This window comes from Lissotriton helveticus, chromosome 7 (assembly GCF_964261635.1).
Source record: "Lissotriton helveticus chromosome 7, aLisHel1.1, whole genome shotgun sequence".
NCBI classification, from domain to species: domain Eukaryota; kingdom Metazoa; phylum Chordata; class Amphibia; order Caudata; family Salamandridae; genus Lissotriton; species Lissotriton helveticus.
Genome location: NC_136068.1, coordinates 1,931,541,156 through 1,931,562,817, shown reverse-complemented (window position 1 = coordinate 1,931,562,817; position 21,662 = coordinate 1,931,541,156). Strand labels below are relative to the sequence as shown.

The following is a 21,662-nucleotide window of genomic DNA, read 5'->3' as shown; positions in this document are numbered from 1 at the left end:
AGAGGACCTTTGACTTTTGAGGAAAAAGAAAGACGTAGAAAGTTTCAGCTATGTTTGTATTGTGGGAAACCTGGTCATTTCGCCAGGGAGTGTCCTGTAAAACCAAAGACCCCAAAGAAAGTGAATTTGTTAACTTCAATAGAATCTGAGTCAGAAAACTAAAAAGCTCGACAAGGGCAGAGGTCACTTGTTCGAGATAAAGTCACAACCAGACCTCATTCTCTGCTGCTTTCACGGTGCCACGTATTCCCAAACATTTCTTAATACACGTTATTTTGATTGTGAGCACCCAGTTGAGGTATACTCTCCCAGTACTCTTAGATTCAGGAGCCACGGGAAATTTTGTAGATATTGCCTTGGCTAAAAAGCTAGATCTACCTATAGTTTTAAAAACACATCCAGAGACAGTGTGTGCTGTAGATGGTTCAGACCTAACTTCAGGTTTGATTACTAAAGAAACTAGTCCGTTGACCATGGTATGCCAAAATGGTCATACTGAAGAGATTAGCTTTGATTTAATAGATACTCCTAATTTTGGTCTAATTTTGGGTGTGCCTTGGCTCACTACCCATAACCCAAAGATTGATTGGGTGGCCAGAACGGTTACTTTAGATTCATCATTTTTTCGTTCTACTTGTTATAGAGAAGCAACTCAGGACAATCTTTCTGTAATGCACTGTGCAGTTACTGCTTCTCTAGACGTCACAGGTATTCCTTCTGAATATTTAGAATTTCAAGATGTTTTTGATCCAATTAAAGCTAGTGTTTTACCACCTCATCGCTCCTTTGATTGGAGAATAGATCTAATTCCAAGAGCTCCTCTGCCTAGTAGCAGAGTATACGCACTAACAGAAAAAGAGACTACATATTTAAGAACTTATTTGGACGAATTACTACAATCTGGTTTTATTCGACACTCCACGTCACCGGTGTCATCTCCTCTTTTTTTTTATTCCGAAACCAGATGGCTCTTTGCGCGCTTGCATCGACTATAGAGGACTTAATAAGGCAATATTAAAAATAAGTATCCGCTCCCTTTAATACCAGTGCTCTTAGATCAACTCAGACATTCCACTATTCATACTAAGTTGGACTTACGAGGAGCATACCATCTGGTTCGGGTAAAAGAACATGACGAGTGGAAAACTGCCTTTAAGACTAAATTTGGCTTATTTGAATACACAGTCATGCCCTTTGGACTGTGTAATGCACCTGCGGCATTTAAATTTTTTATCAACACAGTATTACATGAATATCTAGATGTCTGTGTTATTGTATACATAGATGATATTCTCATTTATTCAAACAATGCTGAAGAACATACACATCATGTTAGAGCAGTCTTAGCTAAATTAAGAGAGCATCATTTGTTTGCTAAACTAGAAAAATTGACTTTTTATTCCACCTCAGTCGACTTTTTAGGATACTGTTTAACACCAAAAGGCATTGTCATGGATGAAAAGAAAGTAAGAGCTATCTCAGAATGGTCAGATCCCACATCCCTTAAGGAAGTACAGAATTTTTTAGGTTTTGCTACTTTTTATAGGCGATTCATTTCTCATTTTGCAGATATTGTGGCCCCCATTACTAAATTATTACGGAAAGGACAGCGTTTTTTGTGGGATACTGCAGCATCACAGGCCTTTCAGATTTTGAAACAAAAGTTCATTACTGCACCCATTTTGAAACATCCTGACCCAGATCTCCCATTTTAAGTGGAAGCTGATGCCTCACAGGTGGCATTAGGAGGAGTTCTTTCGCAACGAGATTCAGAAGCTGGGCAATTACATCCCATCGCCTTTTACTCTAAAAAATGGTTGCCTGCTGAACAGAATTATACAGTAGCAGAGCGGAAACTCCTGGCCATTAAAGTAGCTTTTACTGAATGGCGTCATCATTTGATGGGGGCTAAGTTTCCAGTAACTATCTTTAGTGATCACAAAAACTTTCAATTTTTTAGCTCAGTTAAAGCATTAACACCACGTCAAATGCGATGGTTGAACTTTTTTAGTCTATGATTTTGTAATAACGTATAGGCCTGGTACACAACAAATTCAGTCAGATGTATTATCAAGGTATGAACATACTTTGGAAATAAATCAAGAAAAAAGAGGGCACCCTATAATAGAACCTCAAAATGTACTAGCACCAGTACAGCAACAGGATTTCATGACTGTCCTATACAATTCACATTTACAGATCAATCCTCAAGATTGGTTAAAAGATAAGTCCAATTCAGTACAACATGGTCTAATGTATCATGGAATTCTTTTGTATGTACCAACTCCTGATTTGCAGAAACAGATTGTTACTTGGCATCATGCTTCAGTCTTAGCAGGGCATCCGGGTTGGTTGAAAACTAGAAAATGTACGAAAGAATTTTTGGTGGCCAACCATGAGTACTGATATCAAGAAATATATTGAAACCTGTCCTACATGTGCTTGTCAGAAGGCTTCACATAGAGCTCCAGCTGGTTTATTGATTCCCATGCCCATTCCACAAACACCATGGCATAGTTTGAGTGTGGATTTCATAGTGAATTTGCCTCCCATTAAAAAATATACTACGGTTCTTGTAATAGTGGATTATTTGTCAAAAATGGCTCATGTTGTTCCCCTGATAAAACTACCAACTGCAGGAGAGTTAGCAGACATATTTTAAAAAAGAAGTAGTACGTCTCCATGGATTACCGAGTAAAGTAGTTTATGACAGAGGTAGCCAATTTAATTCTAAATTTTGGAAAACGCTTTGTGCAAAATTAAAAATAGAACCAGCTCGGTCTACAGCTTTCCATCCGGAAACAGATGGACAAACAGAGCGTTTAAATCAGAAGTTACTACAAACATTAAGGTGTCTTTTAGTAGATTACACAAGTGAATGGTTGGATATATAACAACACAATACATACAGCAATTCATTGTACTCTATTTTATTTATGAAAGGTTATCATCCTAGGGCTTTACCGGTTATTTTGAATGACTCACTTCTTCCAAAACTAACTGAGAGATTAACAAATTTGATAAGGATACAAGAGAAAGCCAAAAAGCATTTGACTAATTATAAAGAACAAATGAAGAAACAAGCTGATAGACATAGAACTGAAACACCCCTTTATAAAGTAGGAGATAAAGTTTGGCTTACCACAAGAAATCTAAACATAGAAGGATCTCGAAAACTACAACCTAGATTCATAGGACCCTTTGCTGTTAAAGCATTATTCAACCCAGTCACAGTAAAATTAGACCTTCCTGATGATTATCCAGTGCATCCAGTATTTCATGTGTCCTTGCTCAAACCTTACAATCCCCTCACCCGAAAAGAAACTCCACCTCCTCCCATTCCTATAGCAGGTCACCAAGAATATGAAATCCAGAGGATTGTAGATGCTAAAAGAATTCATGGTCGTTTATTTTATTTAATTGCTTGGAAAGGTTATGATAACACAGAAAACTCCTGGGAACCAGCTTCTAATGTGCATGCTCCACGTTTACTCAGGTTATTTTATTTAAGAAATCCGGGTAAACCACGGCCTGTAAGGGGACCTTTGAGGGGGGCGACTGTCAGGTTTGTCATAAGCAGCGAGCTTGCCCTTCATTATAGCATCAAGGAAGTTGTCTTAATAACCATAGACTGTTTGTAGAAGTTCCCATAATAATAGAAAGGTATTCCTGCATTTGCATATACAGAATTAGCAATGTTTCTTGAGCCTTTTATTTGGTTTTACCAAAGCTTGTTGATAAGGTTTAAAAGCTCCTTCAGTTGTTACAAGAGAAAAAGGAAGCCTTTTGCCTGAATACTAATGAGCGCTGCACGTTTTGAACTGTTTCTTCTGTAAACGTGCAGCGCGTGAGAGCCCCGCCCGCTTCTGCCTATAAAAGCCGGCTTCGAGCTTTGCCGGTTGCTTGTGCTCGTCGGAGTTACTCTTACCTGTGGATCCTGCCTTGTCCTCCGGTCTTCCTCTCCATTGCGGTGTCCTCCTTTCTCCTGCCCATCCCGGATCTTCAGCTTCTGGTGTTGGTCCTTCCTCCTGATTATTCCCCAGCGTTTCCGGCGCTTCCAGCTTCAGTGTCCTGACCGCAAAGGTTCCGTCTGCAAAAGAAAAAGACACAGAGATAGAACTTTAAACAGGTATCGTGCTCAAGTTCAACTACACTACAAGTAAGTGGTTTCCATTCATTTTAAAGAACGAACATTTGTTTACTTGAAAACAAGTTGGACAGTGAATCGAGCAAATAACTTTTAAAGGAGTATTGACTTGAATTACAAAGAAAGAATTATTTCTCAGAACAAAGCGCTCTGATAAAAGGTTGCAGGACTATTTCCTTGGATATTTTAAGTGTATAAAAGTTTATTCATAATGTTATAGGGAACATTAGAACATAAAATAAGTACTGTTATGTCTTTTTGTTCTGTATAGACATCACAGTTTCCAGAATTCGTGACATAGGAAGACAAGCAATCAGTGAAGCTGTGTTTTGTTTCTCTATTTGTTATTTTCTCCACTTCCCCCTTCCCTTGGATTTCTTGATACCTTTGCGCTGTTTTCAACCAGTTCAGAGGAGCAAGGGATTCAAGGGTGGGTTAGAACCATCTTCAACTTCCCAACAGAGGATAACAGGATTCTAAGGTAAACGAGTGTTGACAATTATTTCACAATACTCCTTTTACTGTACGCACTTTAATTTATAACAAGTATTGCAATTGTGGCAACTCACTTCTCTTGCATGAGAAAGAAGACTGTTCAATAAATAACCTCTTTTATTGAAAACGCCCGTCTCTCTATTTCTCTGCGCTTCTGGTGAAACTAAGCATGCACGATTGACTGAGTGAAACAGTTATCTATTGTTTCCGCGACTCTGGAGATATACTCCTTATTCTGGGGGACAATGTGGGTTTTTACCAAAAATCTTTACTAACAAAGACGTTCTTCGTAGGCTGCCCCTTTCTCTCCATTAAGCCTATGACCTTTAAATCCTTGTTGATAACTGAAGAGGGACATTTGTGATGATTATTTGATTTCCACGTTCTTTCGCAAGCTTAACATCTGAGGGAGAGGTGGAACTAGAGGAGGCGATAAATAGCATGTGGTAGCAGGCTGGACTGGACTGGACCAGTCGGCCAGCACACTAGAGGACTTGTAGGGTTCAGGGGGTACATCTCTGGATCACGTTTGCCTTTTTTAGCAGAGGTACTACCATTGCGTGCTTCCAGTCTTTAGGTATTACAGCTTCATTCAGAGATGCATTAAGCAATTTCCTAATAACATCTAGAATGAAAGGATCAAGCTGTTTAAAGATAAGGGCCGGCAGGGGGTCCTGGGGTGAGCCAGATTTGATGCTATTTAGTACTTCCATGAAAGTCATGAGGTCTAGTGGCTGCCAGGCAGAAAGCAGGTTTGCAGGAGCATTCTCCCACTCGTCAGACCCGTTGGAGATTGAGATTGACTGCGGCTTTGCCTTGGGTTCGCATCCAGCATTAAAGTTGGAGTATATGTTAGATATTTTCTCATTAAAATAATTTGCAATGAGATTACATTGTGTGTTTGACAAAATAGGGGGTTCTGGTTGGTGAGCTGCTCCGGCTAGGTCCTTTAAAACTTTAAAAAGAGTAGTGGGTTTGCTTTGTGCCTCTAAAATTGTATTCTTTGTGTATTCCACCTTAGCTATTTTGCAAGACAAGTGATAAACATTTAGCGCTTGTTTATATACATACTTGCTTGCTACGTCATAGTTTCTTCTCCACTGCCTCTCTAGTTTCTTGCAGTGACTTTTTTCTTGCTTCTGTTTCTCAGAGAACCATGGTACTGGGGGGTTACATGATATTCGTTTACTTAGTGTAAGCGGAATGGTCGCCTGTACTGCCGCAGATAACCAGGTACTGATTTCATTGTGATCTAATACTTTGAGCTCATTAAAAGATAAATTGGGTAGGGACCGTATTAGCTGGGAGTTAAGATCATCGATGTTCATTTTTTTCCAGTTCCTGACCCATACCTCAGTGCGATTGAGGTCTTTTTTATTAGGTACCCAGATTTTAAACTTGATTAGGAAATGGTAAGACCAGGGTATGGGAAGTGCAGGTTCACAGCTTAAGTTATTAAAGTTAGCAAAAACTGGGTCAAGTAAGTGCCCTGCTTTGTGCGTTGGACCTTGGTTCCATAATTGGACATTGAGTGCTTCTAAGTCGGAAAGAAGGTTGAGGGTCAAAGGGCAATTGTGGTCCTCTAAGTGCAGGTTAAGGTCGCCAAGAATAGAAAACTTGGAGGCCTCCAGCAGGAGTGGGGTGATAAACTCTGACAGAGCCGCCGCCCATTCCCCTGCCGCGCCTGGTGGTCGGTAGATCAGGATTCCAGAAAACGTTATTTGAGGTGAGAGGGTAAGTTTAAAAAGTCCGGCTTCACAGTTGTCCATTTTAAGATCTGTCCATTTACATTTCAGTTCTTTTTTAAAAATTATCCCTATGCCTCCCCCACTTTGATTCAATCGATCTTTCCTTACTATGGTATCGTTTGGGGTAGGGCTGTGGCGATGTCTGGGCCTGAACTGGCATTAAGCCAAGTTTCTGTTAGGAATAAGGCATCTGGCTTGTTATCATTTAGTAAGTTAAAAATGTCCTTTTTATGTTTGGGGAGCGATCGGCAGTTGGTGCTAATAAAGTTAAAATGCCTAGCTGCATCTGTTTTACTCTCAGTTTTATTGTTTAAGCATCCTACGTTCTCCCCTGTTATTCCAGGCTGTAGATGGGAAAATGAGAAATTGCACTCGGGGAAGAGGAGGGGAGGATCCTCACAGAGTAACGTTTTACAGTAAGAGTTGTATTTGGATCTGTGGCTGAGCAGATCACTATGGAATAGGTAAATACTTTGGGGAGTTGGGCAGATGGGGTGGCCCCTGGTCCCGGACAGGCGCGGACGGGCGCAGACAGGCTTGCCTTTGGCTGCGCGACGTACACATAGGCCGACTAAGTAGTGCTCCAGCAGTGTAGTTCCCGCCCCGACCTCTAAACCTCGACTATGTCACTGTCCCGCCTTCATTCGCTCCACATCAAACGCGAAAACCCGCGGTGGACCGGGGAGCCGGCGGACAGGACAGCGGGTGTGGCGAGATCAGGTGAGGCAGAAGTTGGGCTTTGTGATTATTTAAAAAACAAATTAAGATAAGCGCTAGTAACGAATAATAACAAGGTTAAAAATCGGCGTACCACCAGTGTGCAAAGCAGCAAATATAGCAAATCATACCCGCTGCTCATGGTGTGAAGACCAGTAGCAGGGTCTGAATGAGATAAAGACTACCTTCTGCCCAGGCTTGTGCCCCTGAAAGCAGCTACACCCATCTACAGCATTCCATCAGAACCCTCACTATGATTTGTCGGTTTTATGACATCCCAATACCCTTTAATTTTCATCAAGAATCGAATATCCTCTTCACTCACCGGCGACTCTTCTTACTCCTCTGTAATCCTCTACGCTCCCTGGCCGTCTTACTCCTCAGTCATCCTCCGACCTCACTGGGCATTCCACTCATGCATCATTCTCATATTCACACATCAGTTCTCCTTTTCCCACCACCCTCCTCACTTTCTACCAGTTTTTAATACTATGCCCTTCACTTTTCCATTGTGCCCCACATTAGCACGTCAACTGCTCTAATCTCCACTGAAGATTGATAAGGGCTACAGATGACAGAATAAGGTGATGAAACACCCCTTTACTTTACTTTCACTATCAGGCATAGGTGAGGGCAGCCTGAGCTACGGCCACACAATCCCTGCCAATACCGTAATAGCCTGTCTCAGCTTCTCCATCAGTCCTGCAGCATTAGCTGGTATCGTCTTCCTTTATTGCTTTCTCTTCACCTTTTACAGTGTTGCTGTCATCACATGCTTGTCTCAAACAGGATTTGATATGCCTTAAACTTTCCCTTTTGCATTTTCACTTCCCCAGTGGCATAAAAAGATAGAAAAAGAGGACTTTGATCACGGCCAGATGTTTCTTCGGTTAATATATAGATGCATACAGATATCAGTTACCTGAGCTGGGTTGTCCCCTTTTCACACTTCCTCTGTTGAACATGCGTGGAAATAACGAACCTTCACAAGTAGTGGCCAACACTCACTCACCTGAATTACAACTTATATATTTACGTGGCGCTGATTCCTGATACTCCGCGGAGTGAAGCTTTTTCTCCTCTGTTCCTCGTAAAGGGAAGACCGATGCAATCATCGGAAAGCCTGTTTGTAAAAGTAAATAAATATAAATTCATAGCTCCCTATGGAGCGCAAGAACCAGCCCTGAAGACACAGTAGCGCTGTAGCGATAGGAGAATAGACATAAAAAGAGATGTTTAAACAATGTAAAATGAGAATTAAAATGTAGAGTGCTACACGGTGGAGACATATTATCAGAGCATCACAAGCAGGGCTATCTTAGAAAATTTCAAACTGAAGAACAAAGGGGCAGTGAGAGAGAAAAATAGACAGGTGGTTGCAGAACAGACAGAATGATTTGGAATACACACGGAGAGGAGATTTCATAATGACTAATTTGAAATAGATAAGGAGTCTAGGAAGCGTTGGGAAAAGATGCGGAAAAAAACAGATGTTGGACCCGGTCCTTTGGGCAGGTTCACCCCGTGACTTTTTGCTTTTTCCTAGCCTGTTTTTGGAACCTGGGTTGGTGATTTTAGGCCTCTGCGCACTTTTTCACTGTGGTACAGTGTAAAGTGCGTGTGCTTTCTGTGTATGGATGGTGAGCGCCCTGCCCTCCCATAGGAATGAATGGGAAATATGTATGCCCATGGTAGATTCCTGATGCGTGGGGAGTGCAGGGGCGAGTTTGATATGTATGAACTCGTGAGAATGAATGCTGCAGAATGGTGTATGCGGCATGGCTGTATCTAGTCCAGAAGCGCCACTTTTAGAAGTTGGCATAATTGTGTAGTGAGTCTGCTAGCACGTGATTGGCTGATGGGCCTGGCCCAGGCATGCCGGGGACTGCTGGTAGATGGACTGTCTGGAGGAGGGGGTCTGAGTCAGCCGTAGATGAAAGGCCCCCATCTGCTGTTAGGGAGGAGTGGAAAGAGCGTCTGGTGGAGCCAGGCTGTGCCTGTGGGCCCACCCTTGATGGCTCTCCCTCCTGATGGCCCCCTGTCACCTCTGACCTGAGGCTGACAGGAGAGGGAAACCAGATACACCCAGAGCTTAGGGCTCGCTCACACAAAGACTTCAAATGACTTCAAAGCCTTTTCTGTGTATAAGAAGGGGCTCTGCCCCTTCCAAAATTTTCTTGTCTTGTTCTTGTTAGCTGGACTTGAATCTATCAGGGGTGGGCGCTGCCCAGCCCCTGGATGCCTGGACTCCTGGGGGACCCCTCCGCCCTGCCTGGGCTGAGCGGGAGACTTGGCTTTACCCCTGGGAAGCTCTGGGACCCTTGGCAGCATGGAGGAGCTGCATTCTCGTGGGGAGAGCGCTGGAACTGTATTCCTAGTGCCTGGAGGCGCTGAGCCTCCCCCTGAGCGCCTGGGAGCGCTCTGCCTGGGTTCTAGCGCTTAGGAGCGCTTTGCCTATGTTTCTAGCGCTTTGGAGCGCTTTATTGCCCAAGCGCGGGAGAGCGCTTTGTCTTCCCAGCACTACTTGGCCCCAGTGGTGGCAGCTTAAATGTGTCCAGTGCGCGAATTCCCATTCCCATTTCCCAGAGTATGGTGCCTGGTGCGCTCAGTAAGAGGGTGACAGGTTGAGAGTCGGAGGCAGTGAGGAACTGTCTCACCAGTCTGGAGGGGGATTGTGTGGATGAGTGCTGTGTTGAACTGGAGGAGTTGTGTGAGTTTTTTTGTAAGGAGCTTGCACGTGAGGTGGATGTCTGGCGGTGTGCTGGATGTCGTGCAGAGACATTAGGGAGGGATTCTAAAAGTAGTGGCTTGTGTATCTGATGATCCTGTGTAGGTGAAGAGGTTCATGTGTAGCCCAGCTATGTCCCATTAGGATGGTAGGGGTGTAGGGGCTCACGTCCTGTCTCAGTGGAGGCGGAGTGAGTGTGGGACGGTGTGTCCCACGTTGGCCCGAAACCCTGTCTCGGGGCCTGGAGGGTTCCCTAAGGGAGCGCCAGGTCAGCGGCCTAGGCTGTACTTATAAGTCATTTGAGGAGGATCTTCCTGTGTCTAGAGGACGGGGAGTGTCTGTAATCAGAACTCCGGCGGTCCTAGTGTTGGGCTGTACCGCTCCTAAGTGGAGGGTGCAGAAGTCCTGGTTCACTGGGCATTTGACCGTCTAGAGTGCTTGACCATTTGTGGGGCCTCTGGAGGTTGTTCCCCGAGGAAGGGGGAGGCCAGGTTCAGGTTCAGCCTTACCTGGGGGGAAGGGCATCTGTAGTCAGTGTCCTGACCGGTTGTTGGCTTCCAGGGGTACCGCTCCCAGGTGGGAGGGTGCAGAACTCTGGAGGGGGGTGCAGAGGGACGGTGTCCTACTTCTGACCCCGGTGGGAGGAGAGTGTGTCGCTGATACACCGCTGGCGTGTGCTTTGTCTAGCCTGAGACATACTAGGCCTGTAATCATGGAACTGGAAGGGGGTGCAGAAGGACGGTGTACTTCTGACCCCGGTGCAACTTGAGGGTGTAAATCCTAGGTTGGGAGATTAGGCAACTTCTAGGTCAAGAGGAACTCTACCAAAGTAGATCAGCTGAAGAGACTGAGGGGGCTGCCCTTGCTGTGTGTTCTGGGGCCCACCTGCAGTTTGTTGTTTCCACTAAGGTAGAGGAAAGGGGGCTTTGCTCTGTGCTGTGCCCCCACCTGCTTGAAGAGGGACTGTGCTGTGTGCTTTGTACCTCAGAAGTGGAATCGTTTCCAGGTGGTAGACCAGTGACGGAGTGAGGTCCTGATCTGGTAGGAGAGTTGTGTTCTGGTGAGTGCTTCCCTGTGAGGGTTATTCCTTCACCCGGACTGGAAGCAAGGGTCCCTACTTGGTCTAAGGTACTTACCTCTGCCAACTAGAGACCCCCAGTTCTAACATTGGTGGAGTAGAGGTAGGATCGGGCATTCTTGCCGTGACCTCTAGTCAGCCTGAGGGTGTGGTCCCTAGGTTGTAGGATCAGTGGTAGTGTAGCTACCCTGAGAGAGAGAGTGGATGGGTTCAGAGTGGCGAAAAAAACTGGAAGTTGGCCCTGCCGTGCAGGCCCGTGTCCGTGGTTTTTGTCGCCCAAAGCAGTGAAGACCATCAGTGTAGTGATTGGTCTACCGGCGTTTTGGCTGGAAGGGGGATGTGTTGGACCCGGTCCTTTGGGCAGGTTCACCCCGTGACTTTTTGCTTTTTCCTACCCTGTTTTTGGAACCTGGGTTGGTGATTTTAGGCCTCTGCGCACTTTTTCACTGTGGTACAGTGTAAAGTGCGTGTGCTTTCTGTGTATGGATGGTGAGTGACCTGCCCTCCCATAGGAATGAATGGGAAATATGTATGCCCATGGTAGATTCCTGATGCGTGGGGAGTGCAGGGGCGAGTTTGATATGTATGAACTCGTGAGAATGAATGCTGCAAAATGGTGTATGCGGCATGGCTGTATCTAGTCCAGAAGCGCCACTTTTAGAAGTTGGCATAATTGTGTAGTGAGTCTGCTAGCACGTGATTGGCTGATGGGCCTGGCCCAGGCATGCCGGGGACTGCTGGTAGATGGACTGTCTGGAGGAGGGGGTCTGAGTCAGCCGTAGATGAAAGGCCCCCATCTGCTGTTAGGGAGGAGTGGAAAGAGCGTCTGGTGGAGCCAGGCTGTGCCTGTGGGCCCACCCTTGATGGCTCTCCCTCCTGATGGCCCCCTGTCACCTCTGACCTGAGGCTGACAGGAGAGGGAAACCAGATACACCCAGAGCTTAGGGCTCGCTCACACAAAGACTTCAAATGACTTCAAAGCCTTTTCTGTGTATAAGAAGGGGCTCTGCCCCTTCCAAAATGTTCTTGTCTTGTTCTTGTTAGCTGGACTTGAATCTATCAGGGGTGGGCGCTGCCCAGCCCCTGGATGCCTGGACTCCTGGGGGACCCCTCCGCCCTGCCTGGGCTGAGGGGGAGACTTGGCTTTACGCCTGGGAAGCTCTGGGACCCTTGGCAGCATGGAGGAGCTGCATTCTCGTGGGGAGAGCGCTGGAACTGTATTCCTAGTGCCTGGAGGCGCTGAGCCTCCCCCTGAGCGCCTGGGAGCGCTCTGCCTGGGTTCTAGCGCTTAGGAGCGCTTTGCCTATTTTTCTAGCGCTTTGGAGCGCTTTATTGCCCAAGCGCGGGAGAGCGCTTTATTTGTCTTCCCAGCGCTACTTGGCCCCAAGCGCTTAATAGCGCTTCAACTTTGATGGGGCGCTGTTCGTAGCGAGGGTGCCACCCCTCGGATCGTGGTTCCCCGCCTGCCTGCCTAAAGAGGAGGGCCGCTGCGCTGCCCGCAGCGACCCGGAAGTGGTCGGCCGGCCGGCCAATCCTGTCGCGGCCGGCCAGAAGTCCCGCCCCCGCAGTCGGCGGGAAGGAGAAGGAAGGAAGGGCGGAAGATGGCGGCGGCTGCTGCGGGGCTCCAGTGACCGGGAGGGAGCCCCGAGAGAAAGAAGCAGGTTGTCGGTGCCGGTCTCCCATGCGGTGGAGGGAGACCGGAGATGTGCCCGAGAGCCGAGAGAGCCGCGCCGGCAAAGGGGAGCCCAGCGGAGGAAGCCGCGTGTGAGGCAGAGCCCCCTCGACCAGCCCGGTGAGTGCTTGGAGGGCTGGGGGTAGGCGGGGAGCTCTGCGGGCGGCCGTGTCTGATCGAGGCAGCGGGCCGCTCCTCTCTGCTTCCCGCGATGTGTAGAGAGCCCCGGAGGCTCTCTTGATGGCCCGTGCCCTGCCCTCCATCCCGGGGGGCATAGTTGGCGCAAGAAGGGCGGCCCCAGATGGCAGTGGGTCGCCCCAACGGTTGGTGAGCCCAGAGAGGCTCAAGGGGCATACTGGACTTTGGCACAGAGGCAGGGCGGCCCCGGTTGGCAGCGGGTCGCCCCAACGTGTGTGAGCTCAGCGGAGCCCAGAGGGGCCATATTTTGCTTAAGAGCCTGTTTGGCTCCACGGACCCCACAGTGGTTCTAAGAGCCTGCTAGGCTCGTAGGGGCATGATCGACTTTGGGGGCATCTAGGGCGGCCCCGGATGGCAGTGGGTCGCCCCAACGTTTGCTGGAGCCCTCGAGGCGCCCCAAGGGCAGTTGTAGTGTTTTTAGAGCCTGTGTGGCTCCAACGTGTGCCTATTGTTTTCAGAGCCTGTGTGGCTCCAACCTTCGGCGCAGTTTGCACCTGAGGGCCAGTGAGGGCCCTGGCGCAGTTTTGATGATTCTCCAGCTGTCCAGCAATTAGTGGGCAGCTGCACCGTTTAGGCGCAGGTGGGAGAGAGAGTCCCTGTGTGGGACAGCGAGGGCACCGTGGTGCCAGGCCTTCACAGCTGCGCAGCACTTAGTGCCAGCTGCAACGTTTAGGCCCTTGTGAGTGTTCCCAGGGGCCCAGCAAGTAGTGGGCCCCTGCATCGTTTAGGCCCTGACATTGAGACTCAGGGCATTCTAACCCCAACAAGGCCAGGTGGCCTAGGGACTGCCACAGGTGGTGGCTTATGTAGGTTTTGCGCAATTGTATGGTTCTTGCACCTCTGAATGTGATTTCTTGCATCATGTCTTATTCCTGCACCTCTGAATGTTTTTAGACATCATGTGACTATTGCGCTACTGTAATATGGTACCTCTGAATGTATTTTCATTGCATCATGTGCTTTATTCTTAACACCGCTGAATGTGTAGGTTTATACATTATGTGTTTCTCTTTACTACTCCTCTGAATGTATATCTATGCATCATGGGTAATGTGTTCTTTCTTAGACCCCTAAATGCTGTGTGATACTTAGGTGGTTGTTCTTTTTAGTACAGGTGGTCCTAGTGAGGTCCTGGTCCCCTGCGTGACAGTCTCCTAAGGGTTTAGGGTTGCGTAGGTGTTACTTACCTGTTCCCAGTAGTTAATGGATGTGATCTATAACTGCTACTTTGTGTTACAGTGATTTTATACACTTTTATTCTAAGTTCTATAAGTACTATTATATTTCTAAAAGTGCTGATTATGACAGTGGCCCATGTGGCCCTGTCCTGTGTAAATAATCCCTTGTGAATACTGCCGTGCCCGTTGGCACAATGTACATGTGTGATTTCTATCTGAGATGTTTTTGACAATACAAAAGTTATTTTAATATAACCTTGTGTGGAGTCTCTTTTGTGGTGTACCTAGTATGTTGTTGCTGTTGTGCGCTGACGCAAATGCTTTACACATCGCCTCAGAGTTTAGCCTAGACTGCTCGCGCCATGCTACCTAGAGGGTGAGCAGGGGTTATCTTGGCGTGTGACTTCCTTGCCCTGACTGGAATGGTGGTTTCTGCCTGGCTTTGGCATCAGCCTTGGCCTACCAGAAATAGCCGGTTTCCAACAACAGATATGCAGTTATGGGCGGGAGGTGATGTGCCCTATGCAACGATGACTTTTGTTGAGCTAAGATTCTGTAGGAACAAGGTCAGTCAAAGTCAAGAGTGATTTAACATCTGCTAGTTCAATTTAGTGCGACAAATGCAAAAAGAACCCATGATGGGGACAGGTTCAAGACTGATTTACAAATGGCTAAGTCCAAACCGTGGTGGCGTAAAAACGATGGATTTTCACTAGATATCATGGAGCCAAATGGGAAACTGTCTGGGCTTCAGGTAAACCCAGCTTCAAGTCTATTTCAAGACTGAATGTAGTTGGTGCGGTAGGGGTGCGGAATTCCTACTGCCCACCACCCAGGACGTACTGTTTGTTGTTCACTGTACAAGTTGCCGAACCCCTGCAGCTCAACCTGTTTGATTGCCAGTTTAGAGTACCACTGTATGAATATATGAAAGAGGAAGGTCTGTCACTAAGGCAAGTTTTGTATCCATATGTAGAGATTACATATGGACTAGCCAGAGTACTGTCGCTCAAATCTTTACCAAGTACAATAGTTAAGCAGATGTAAAACTGCATCAATTGTATAGTTGATCGCAGGTGCTTGGTAAAGGAAGAGCAGCCGCTCTCATGCTCTTCAAATTTGAAATATATTACATTACGTGATTCAATTTCCTGCTTGCACACAACTCTTCAAATAAAAAATATTAATAGTCAGTCAAGCAAGTCTTCCTTTATTGTGTGCTTTTTAACATTCCAGCCAGCCAATTCTGATCTTCTGTACTACAAAACATCCAAGCAGGTCAATATGTGTTTCGTCCAGTGGGTGTAACCCAATGACTTCCTCAGGGCTTACGCAGAATACTGACTGCTTCATAGGTGTGCTACGATTCGATCCAGATCATCCATGTATTTAGGAAATGATTGGTTGTGTCCCTTAAAGTTGTGTTTGCTTAGAAGTGAAAGATTTGTCTTGCAAAATGTTATGTAAGCTAAAGGAATGATATCCTCAGCATGTACAAAGTGCTGTGTCTCTCATGCTTGCAGCGTTATTCAACTAGTGCGCAACTGCACAACTCCAGTGTATTCTACTCAATGCTCGTTCACTCAGCAAACACACCACGGAGATCTGGGATATGATCTCATACTTCACCCCGGACGTCATCTTTACCACAGAGACCTGCCTGACCCCCGCCGCCCCTCCCCCGCCTCAGTGCCAGGCATCGCCAACCTCGAAGGCTACAATATAGCAAACTGGGATTGAAGCAACAAACACAGGTGGAATTGCATCATCTACAAGAAAACCATCCACTCTACAACCTCCCCAGACGAGACGACCTTGATAATGGAGCACCTCAACTTCCAACTCCACACAGATGGAAAAAGAACCATCAGAGGCACCCACACCTATGGACAACCAGGAACAAGCCCCAGCTTATGTAATGCCATCACTGACCTCTTCGTCCCAATCGTAATCGACTCCGAACACTGCATCTTCAGAGGGGAACTCAACTTCCGCCTCAATGACCTCAGAGAAACCGACATAACCAACATCCTGGAAAGAATGAACAACTTGGGCCTCAAACAACTTTTCACCGATCCTATCCAGATCACAGGACACCTGCTCGACCTCATTTTCATGTCCTGTGACAGAGTCAAGTACAACTAAGTCACACGGCTCAACTGGAACAACCACTACAGCGTCCACTTTCCATTGCCAGACACTGGCCCTAACCCCCAAATCCAAGTGCAGAGACTGGTAAAATGTTTCAGAAGACCAGAGGAACAAAGCTCCCAACTCCCAACTCCCAGGCACAACATCCAACCCAGAGCAGGCTGTGTAGGATTTCTCGCAGTGGATCACAGCATGCACCGAAACAATCGCCCCGCCAAGCCAGCCAAGTACAAAGGACCAACTAGAAGAGTGAGAACAGCGGAACATAAATACACCCAACTGCACCTGCTGGCAACTAGAAAGAAAATGGAGAAAGTAGAGGCATCACAGCCTTCAGGACAGCACTCAACCACTGTCAACTGAAAGAAACAAATTAGAACACACTAGTAAACCGTATAGAAGCCAGTAAAACTGAAGCAAGGTGCTCTTTGCCATCGTAAAGGAGTTCTCCAGCCCCACAGCCGCCGAGAACGACATCAACCCCTCCCAAGGACTAGGTGACAACCTGGCGGACCTCTTCCATGACAAGATCTTAGTCATTTACAAGAACGTAAAACCCCAACCTTCCACTGTCCACAACTTCAGCCTGCTCCCACCTATGAACACAGAACCCGAACACCTACTCAGCCACTGGGATCCTCTCAGAACCCTACCCACAATCGCCATCTTGAACACCGTGCACATGGGAGCACCAACGGAATCCAGTCCACACCACTTCTTCAACCTTGAGAGCAGGAATATTGGCTACGAGCTCAAGTAAGTCCCGAACACCTCCATCACCTCAGTTTCCTTCCCCGAGGACTGGAAACATGCTGAAGTGAGGCGCCTCCTGAAGAAACCCGCCACACACTCAGCAGAACCAAAGAACTACTGACCCATCTCCTTCCTCCCCTTCCAGTGAAGGTTCTCGAGAAGGCAATCAACCAGCAACTCACCGAACACCTGGAGCAGAACAACTTCCTGGACCCTTCTCAAACCAGATTCAGAGTCATCCAAAGCAGTAAGACAGCCCTGATCGCAACTATCGACGACATCAGGGCCTCCCTGCACCACAGCGAAACACCAGTCCTCATCCTCCTGGAACTATCAGCTGCCTTCGACACCGTCTCCCATCACATCCCAATCAACAAACTCCACCACATTGAAATCCAGGGATACGCCCTCAAATGGACACATGGTGACCTGCGGAACTCGGCCCACCCTCCGACCAGACAGGCTATGCCATGAAGCAACGGGTCTCATACAGAAAGCGCCGGGACGCCCCTTCGCTGGGGCAGCTGAGCGCTATACAAGCACATATAACATAACATAACATAACGTAAACGCTGTCTCGTCCGCTTGCTTCCACACCCAATGCATTCTGTGCAAGATCTTCAAGTGGCTCCCAGTCGACACCAGAGAGAGACTATCAGGCAGGCTTTCATTAAAAGCAGGCTGGACTACGGGAACACACTCTACGGAGGAAGCACCGCACGCCTCCTAAAGAGACTACAGACAATACAAAACTCCGCGTTTAGACTCCTCCTTGACCTCCCCAGACGTACCCACATCACACCGCACTTTAGGAAGCTACACCGGCTCCCGATGCAGAAGAGATGGCAGTTCAAGATGCTAACCCACACACACAAAGCCCTGGACAATCAAGGACCAACATACATCAACAAGTGCATGACCTTCCACCAGCTGACCAGGCTCCAACGATCCACTACCATCTTCCTCACAGACACCCCACAAATCTGTCGAGCCAACAGCGGAGGACGTTCCTCCTCACATCTGGCAACCAAAGCTTGGAACATCCTTGCCCTGCACCTCAGGACCGCCTCAGCACATCACTTCGCAGCAGCTAGCAACTCCAGCGCCTCAAGACCCTCAGGGATGATGATTTACCACGCTTTATAAATGATTGACTGAGTGCACGAATAAAAAACTTAATGAAAGGTGCACAAGTTATTCAAAGTTGTGTACATGACTTGATACAAAGCTTTTAATATTAAGACAAGTGCTCTTAAGAAATGCAGTGCATTAACAACCTGCACCTGCCTCATCAACTAGACTACCCTCTTTAATGGGCAGAAGGACTGGTACGCTACCTAGGTATATACCTCAGCCCTAATGTACAAGACCTCTGGGATGAAAACTATGGGAAAGAAGTGACTTGTATGGAGAGTAGAATAAAGATCTGGCCCTGGCTGCAGCTCTCCCCAGCGTGACGCATAGCCATTGCTAGCATTATTGTCCTCTCGAAATGTTTCTATTTGTTTATCAACTTCCCCCTCACGCAGGCTTTATCAAGACAATGCGATCCCTGATGATATCCTTGGCATGGGCCGGTTAACAAGCCAGAGTGTCGTGGGAGCTCCTGACCCTTCCCCTGGCTCAAGGTGGACTGGGTGCGCTAGATATCCAGCGTTATGCATACTGTGCACAGGCACAGTTTCTACATCACCGGATCAATCCCACACCCTTTAGGCCGCATGTGGCGGTCGAGATTGACAGAGCAGCTCCGACCCATCTCTCAACGATGTACAAGACCGCGGGATGAAATAGACCCGGTTGAGGCACTGAGAAGGAGCTGGAATGGCCTGCGTCGGAGAGCCGGTCTGGATGTTCTATATGCCCCCTCGGTCCCACTGGCACATAACTACCAGCTGCCGATATTGGAGGACAAAGGAAATGTCACTCTGTAACAGGCTGGGCATGAACACATAAGCAGACCTACATCCGGCCGACACCGACTGCCCGCCCCGGTGGGAAAACAAGGTGTAGCACCCTCCGCCTAAATATATTTGTATCACCGTATAAAAGCAACCTACCGTCAATTTCACACTACCATCCCCAACCCGCCTCCCACACTGCAGGCTCTGGAGCAAATACTAATCAATCTGTCACCACGTAAACTTATCACTGACCTATACAGCTCCATGCAGACTACATGCCCAATATTGGAGCCCAAACCTTTACAGATGTGGACTACTGAGTTACATCCACCACTTCTAGAGGAGCAGTGGAAATTTTGTTGTGGCCAATTAAGGATGCTATCCCCAAATTACAAATTGCGGTTGATTCATTTTAAATATTTGCATACATTCTACAGAACCCCTGCCCTGCTCCACCTCATGGGATTGCGACCAACTGCCGACTGCTGGAGATACAGAGCGATATCAGCAATGTTTTTGCACGTAGCTTGGGAATACCCTCCCATAGCTAAATACTGGACAGACAAATTTAATATTATTGGTAAAATTCTTAATGTACCAACAACACCTTCCCCATTGTTAGGACTATTGGGGTATGTGAAGGAAACACCTTCACACTCTCGGATATTGCACCCCATGCTATTATTATTGGCCAAACGCGGGGCAGCTATACACTAGAGGTAATTAAGTACCCCATCCAGTACAGCATTGTTACGGGACGTCACATATTGTCAAACTCAGCTCTCGCTATTTTGGGAACTTATGCCTACAGCGTCTTGACCTAAAGATATCTGGAGCCCTATATCAAAATGGCTGCATACACAACAGTCTGACCATACAGATGCAGTCTCATCTGATATAGTTACTATTGGTATTAAGTCCTCTACTGTAGAAATAGTTGGCTGAGATTTGATGCTGTAATAAGCAATCATTAAATAGTGGTAAATTATTTGTTGGATGCTGAAGTCACGTAGTGCATGCATTATAGGATTTTGGAAAGAGTATTGATGTTCCCATCAAATATTTGAGCATATATAGTAGTGGGCCTGCACACCTATTTCTTATCAATATTATTCTTAAATTCTGTGCTATGTGAAAAATGTTTCGCGTGCTGACAAGTGTGGGGGCATGTGCCCAGAGCCCTCAAATTACAAATAAATCACTCGAGAGCGTAAGGAAACCTCACGCTACTTGTCGCACAGCTATGGGCAGAAGGCCTCTGTATAGTATTCAAAAAATCAACCATAAAAATGATACATACTTCTTCTCTGGTTTATTTTTTTCATTAAATCATAATTCATCATATGATTTCAATATCAACATATTTCTCATGATTCTCTAGTTCATAAAACAAATTATACAATCAACACTCCGTCACCCTCCACACTCCGTCACCCTCCACACTCCGTCACCCTCCACACTCCGTCACCCTCCCCACACTCCGTCACCCTCCCCACACTCCGTCACCCTCCCCACACTCCGTCACCCTCCCCACACTCCGTCACCCTCCCCACACTCCGTCACCCTCCCCACACTCCGTCACCCTCCCCACACTCCGTCACCCTCCCCACACTCCGTCACCCTCCCCACACTCCGTCATCCCCCTCACTCAGTCATCCCCCTCACTCAGTCATCCCCCTCACTCAGTCATCCCCCTCACTCAGTCATCCTCCTCACTCAGTGTCAGGGTTTGTCATAAGCAGCGAGCTTGCCCTTCATTATAGCATCAAGGAATTCTCTTAATAACCATAGACTGTTTGTAGAAGTTCCCATAATAATAGAAAGGTATTCCTGCATTTGCATATACAGAATTAGCAATGTTTCTTGAGCCTTTTATTTGGTTTTACCAAAGCTTGTTGATAAGGTTTAAAAGCTCCTTCAGTTGTTACAAGAGAAAAAGGAAGCCTTTTGCCTGAATACTAATGAGCGCTGCACGTTTCGAACTGTTTCTTCTGTAAACGTGCAGCGCTTGAGAGCCCCGCCCGCTTCTGCCTATAAAAGCCGGCTTCGAGCTTTGCCGGTTGCTTGTGCTCGTCGGAGTTACTCTTACCTGTGGATCCTGCCTTGTCCTCCGGTCTTCCTCTCCATCGCGGTGTCCTCCTTTCTCCTGCCCATCCCGGATCTTCAGCTTCTGGTGTTGGTCCTTCCTCCTGATTATTCCCCAGCGTTTCCGGCGCTTCTAGCTTCAGTGTCCTGACCGCAAAGGTTCCGTCTGCAAAAGAAAAAGACACAGAGATAGAACTTTAAACAGGTATCGTGCTCAAGTTCAACTACACTACAAGTAAGTGGTTTCCATTCATTTTAAAGAACGAACATTTGTTTACTTGAAAACAAGTTGGACAGTGAATCGAGCAAATAACTTTTAAAGGAGTATTGACTTGAATTACAGAGAAAGAATTATTTCTCAGAACAAAGCGCTCTGATAAAAGGTTGCAGGACTATTTATTCATAATGTTCTAGGGAACATTAGAACATAAAATAAGTACTGTTATGTCTTTTTGTTCTGTTTAGACATCACAGTTTCCAGAATTCGTGACATAGGAAGACAAGCAATCAGTGAAGCTGTGTTTTGTTTCTCTGTTTGTTATTTTCTCGACTTCCCCCTTCCCTTGGATTTCTTGATAACTTTGCGCTGTTTTCAACCAGTTCAGAGGAGCAAGGGATTCAAGGGTGGGTTAGAACTATCTTCAACTTCCCAACAGAAGATAACAGGATTCTAAGGTAAACGAGTGTTGACAATTATTTCACAATACTCCTTTTACTGTACGCACTTTAATTTATAACAAGTATTGCAATTGTGGCAACTCACTTCTCTTGCATGAGAAAGAAGACTGTTCAATAAATTATCTCTTTT

At 46.8% G+C, this 21,662-nt stretch overlaps 1 protein-coding gene across 10 annotated transcripts in view; it reads right to left on the bottom strand.

Moving 5' to 3' along the window:
• The window catches only part of LOC144770929 (uncharacterized), a 584,254-nt gene that overhangs the window by 239,599 nt on the left and 322,993 nt on the right, over positions 1-21,662 (bottom strand). For all 10 annotated transcript variants that reach the window (XM_078655752.1, XM_078655753.1, XM_078655757.1 and 7 more), the window contains 3 exons: positions 20,859-21,020; positions 8,120-8,230; positions 3,929-4,090 (listed from right to left, as the gene is read on the bottom strand). In XM_078655752.1, the coding sequence (XP_078511878.1) occupies positions 3,929-4,090; positions 8,120-8,230; positions 20,859-21,020 (435 nt within the window). The remainder of the gene's footprint in view (positions 1-3,928; positions 4,091-8,119; positions 8,231-20,858; positions 21,021-21,662) is intronic.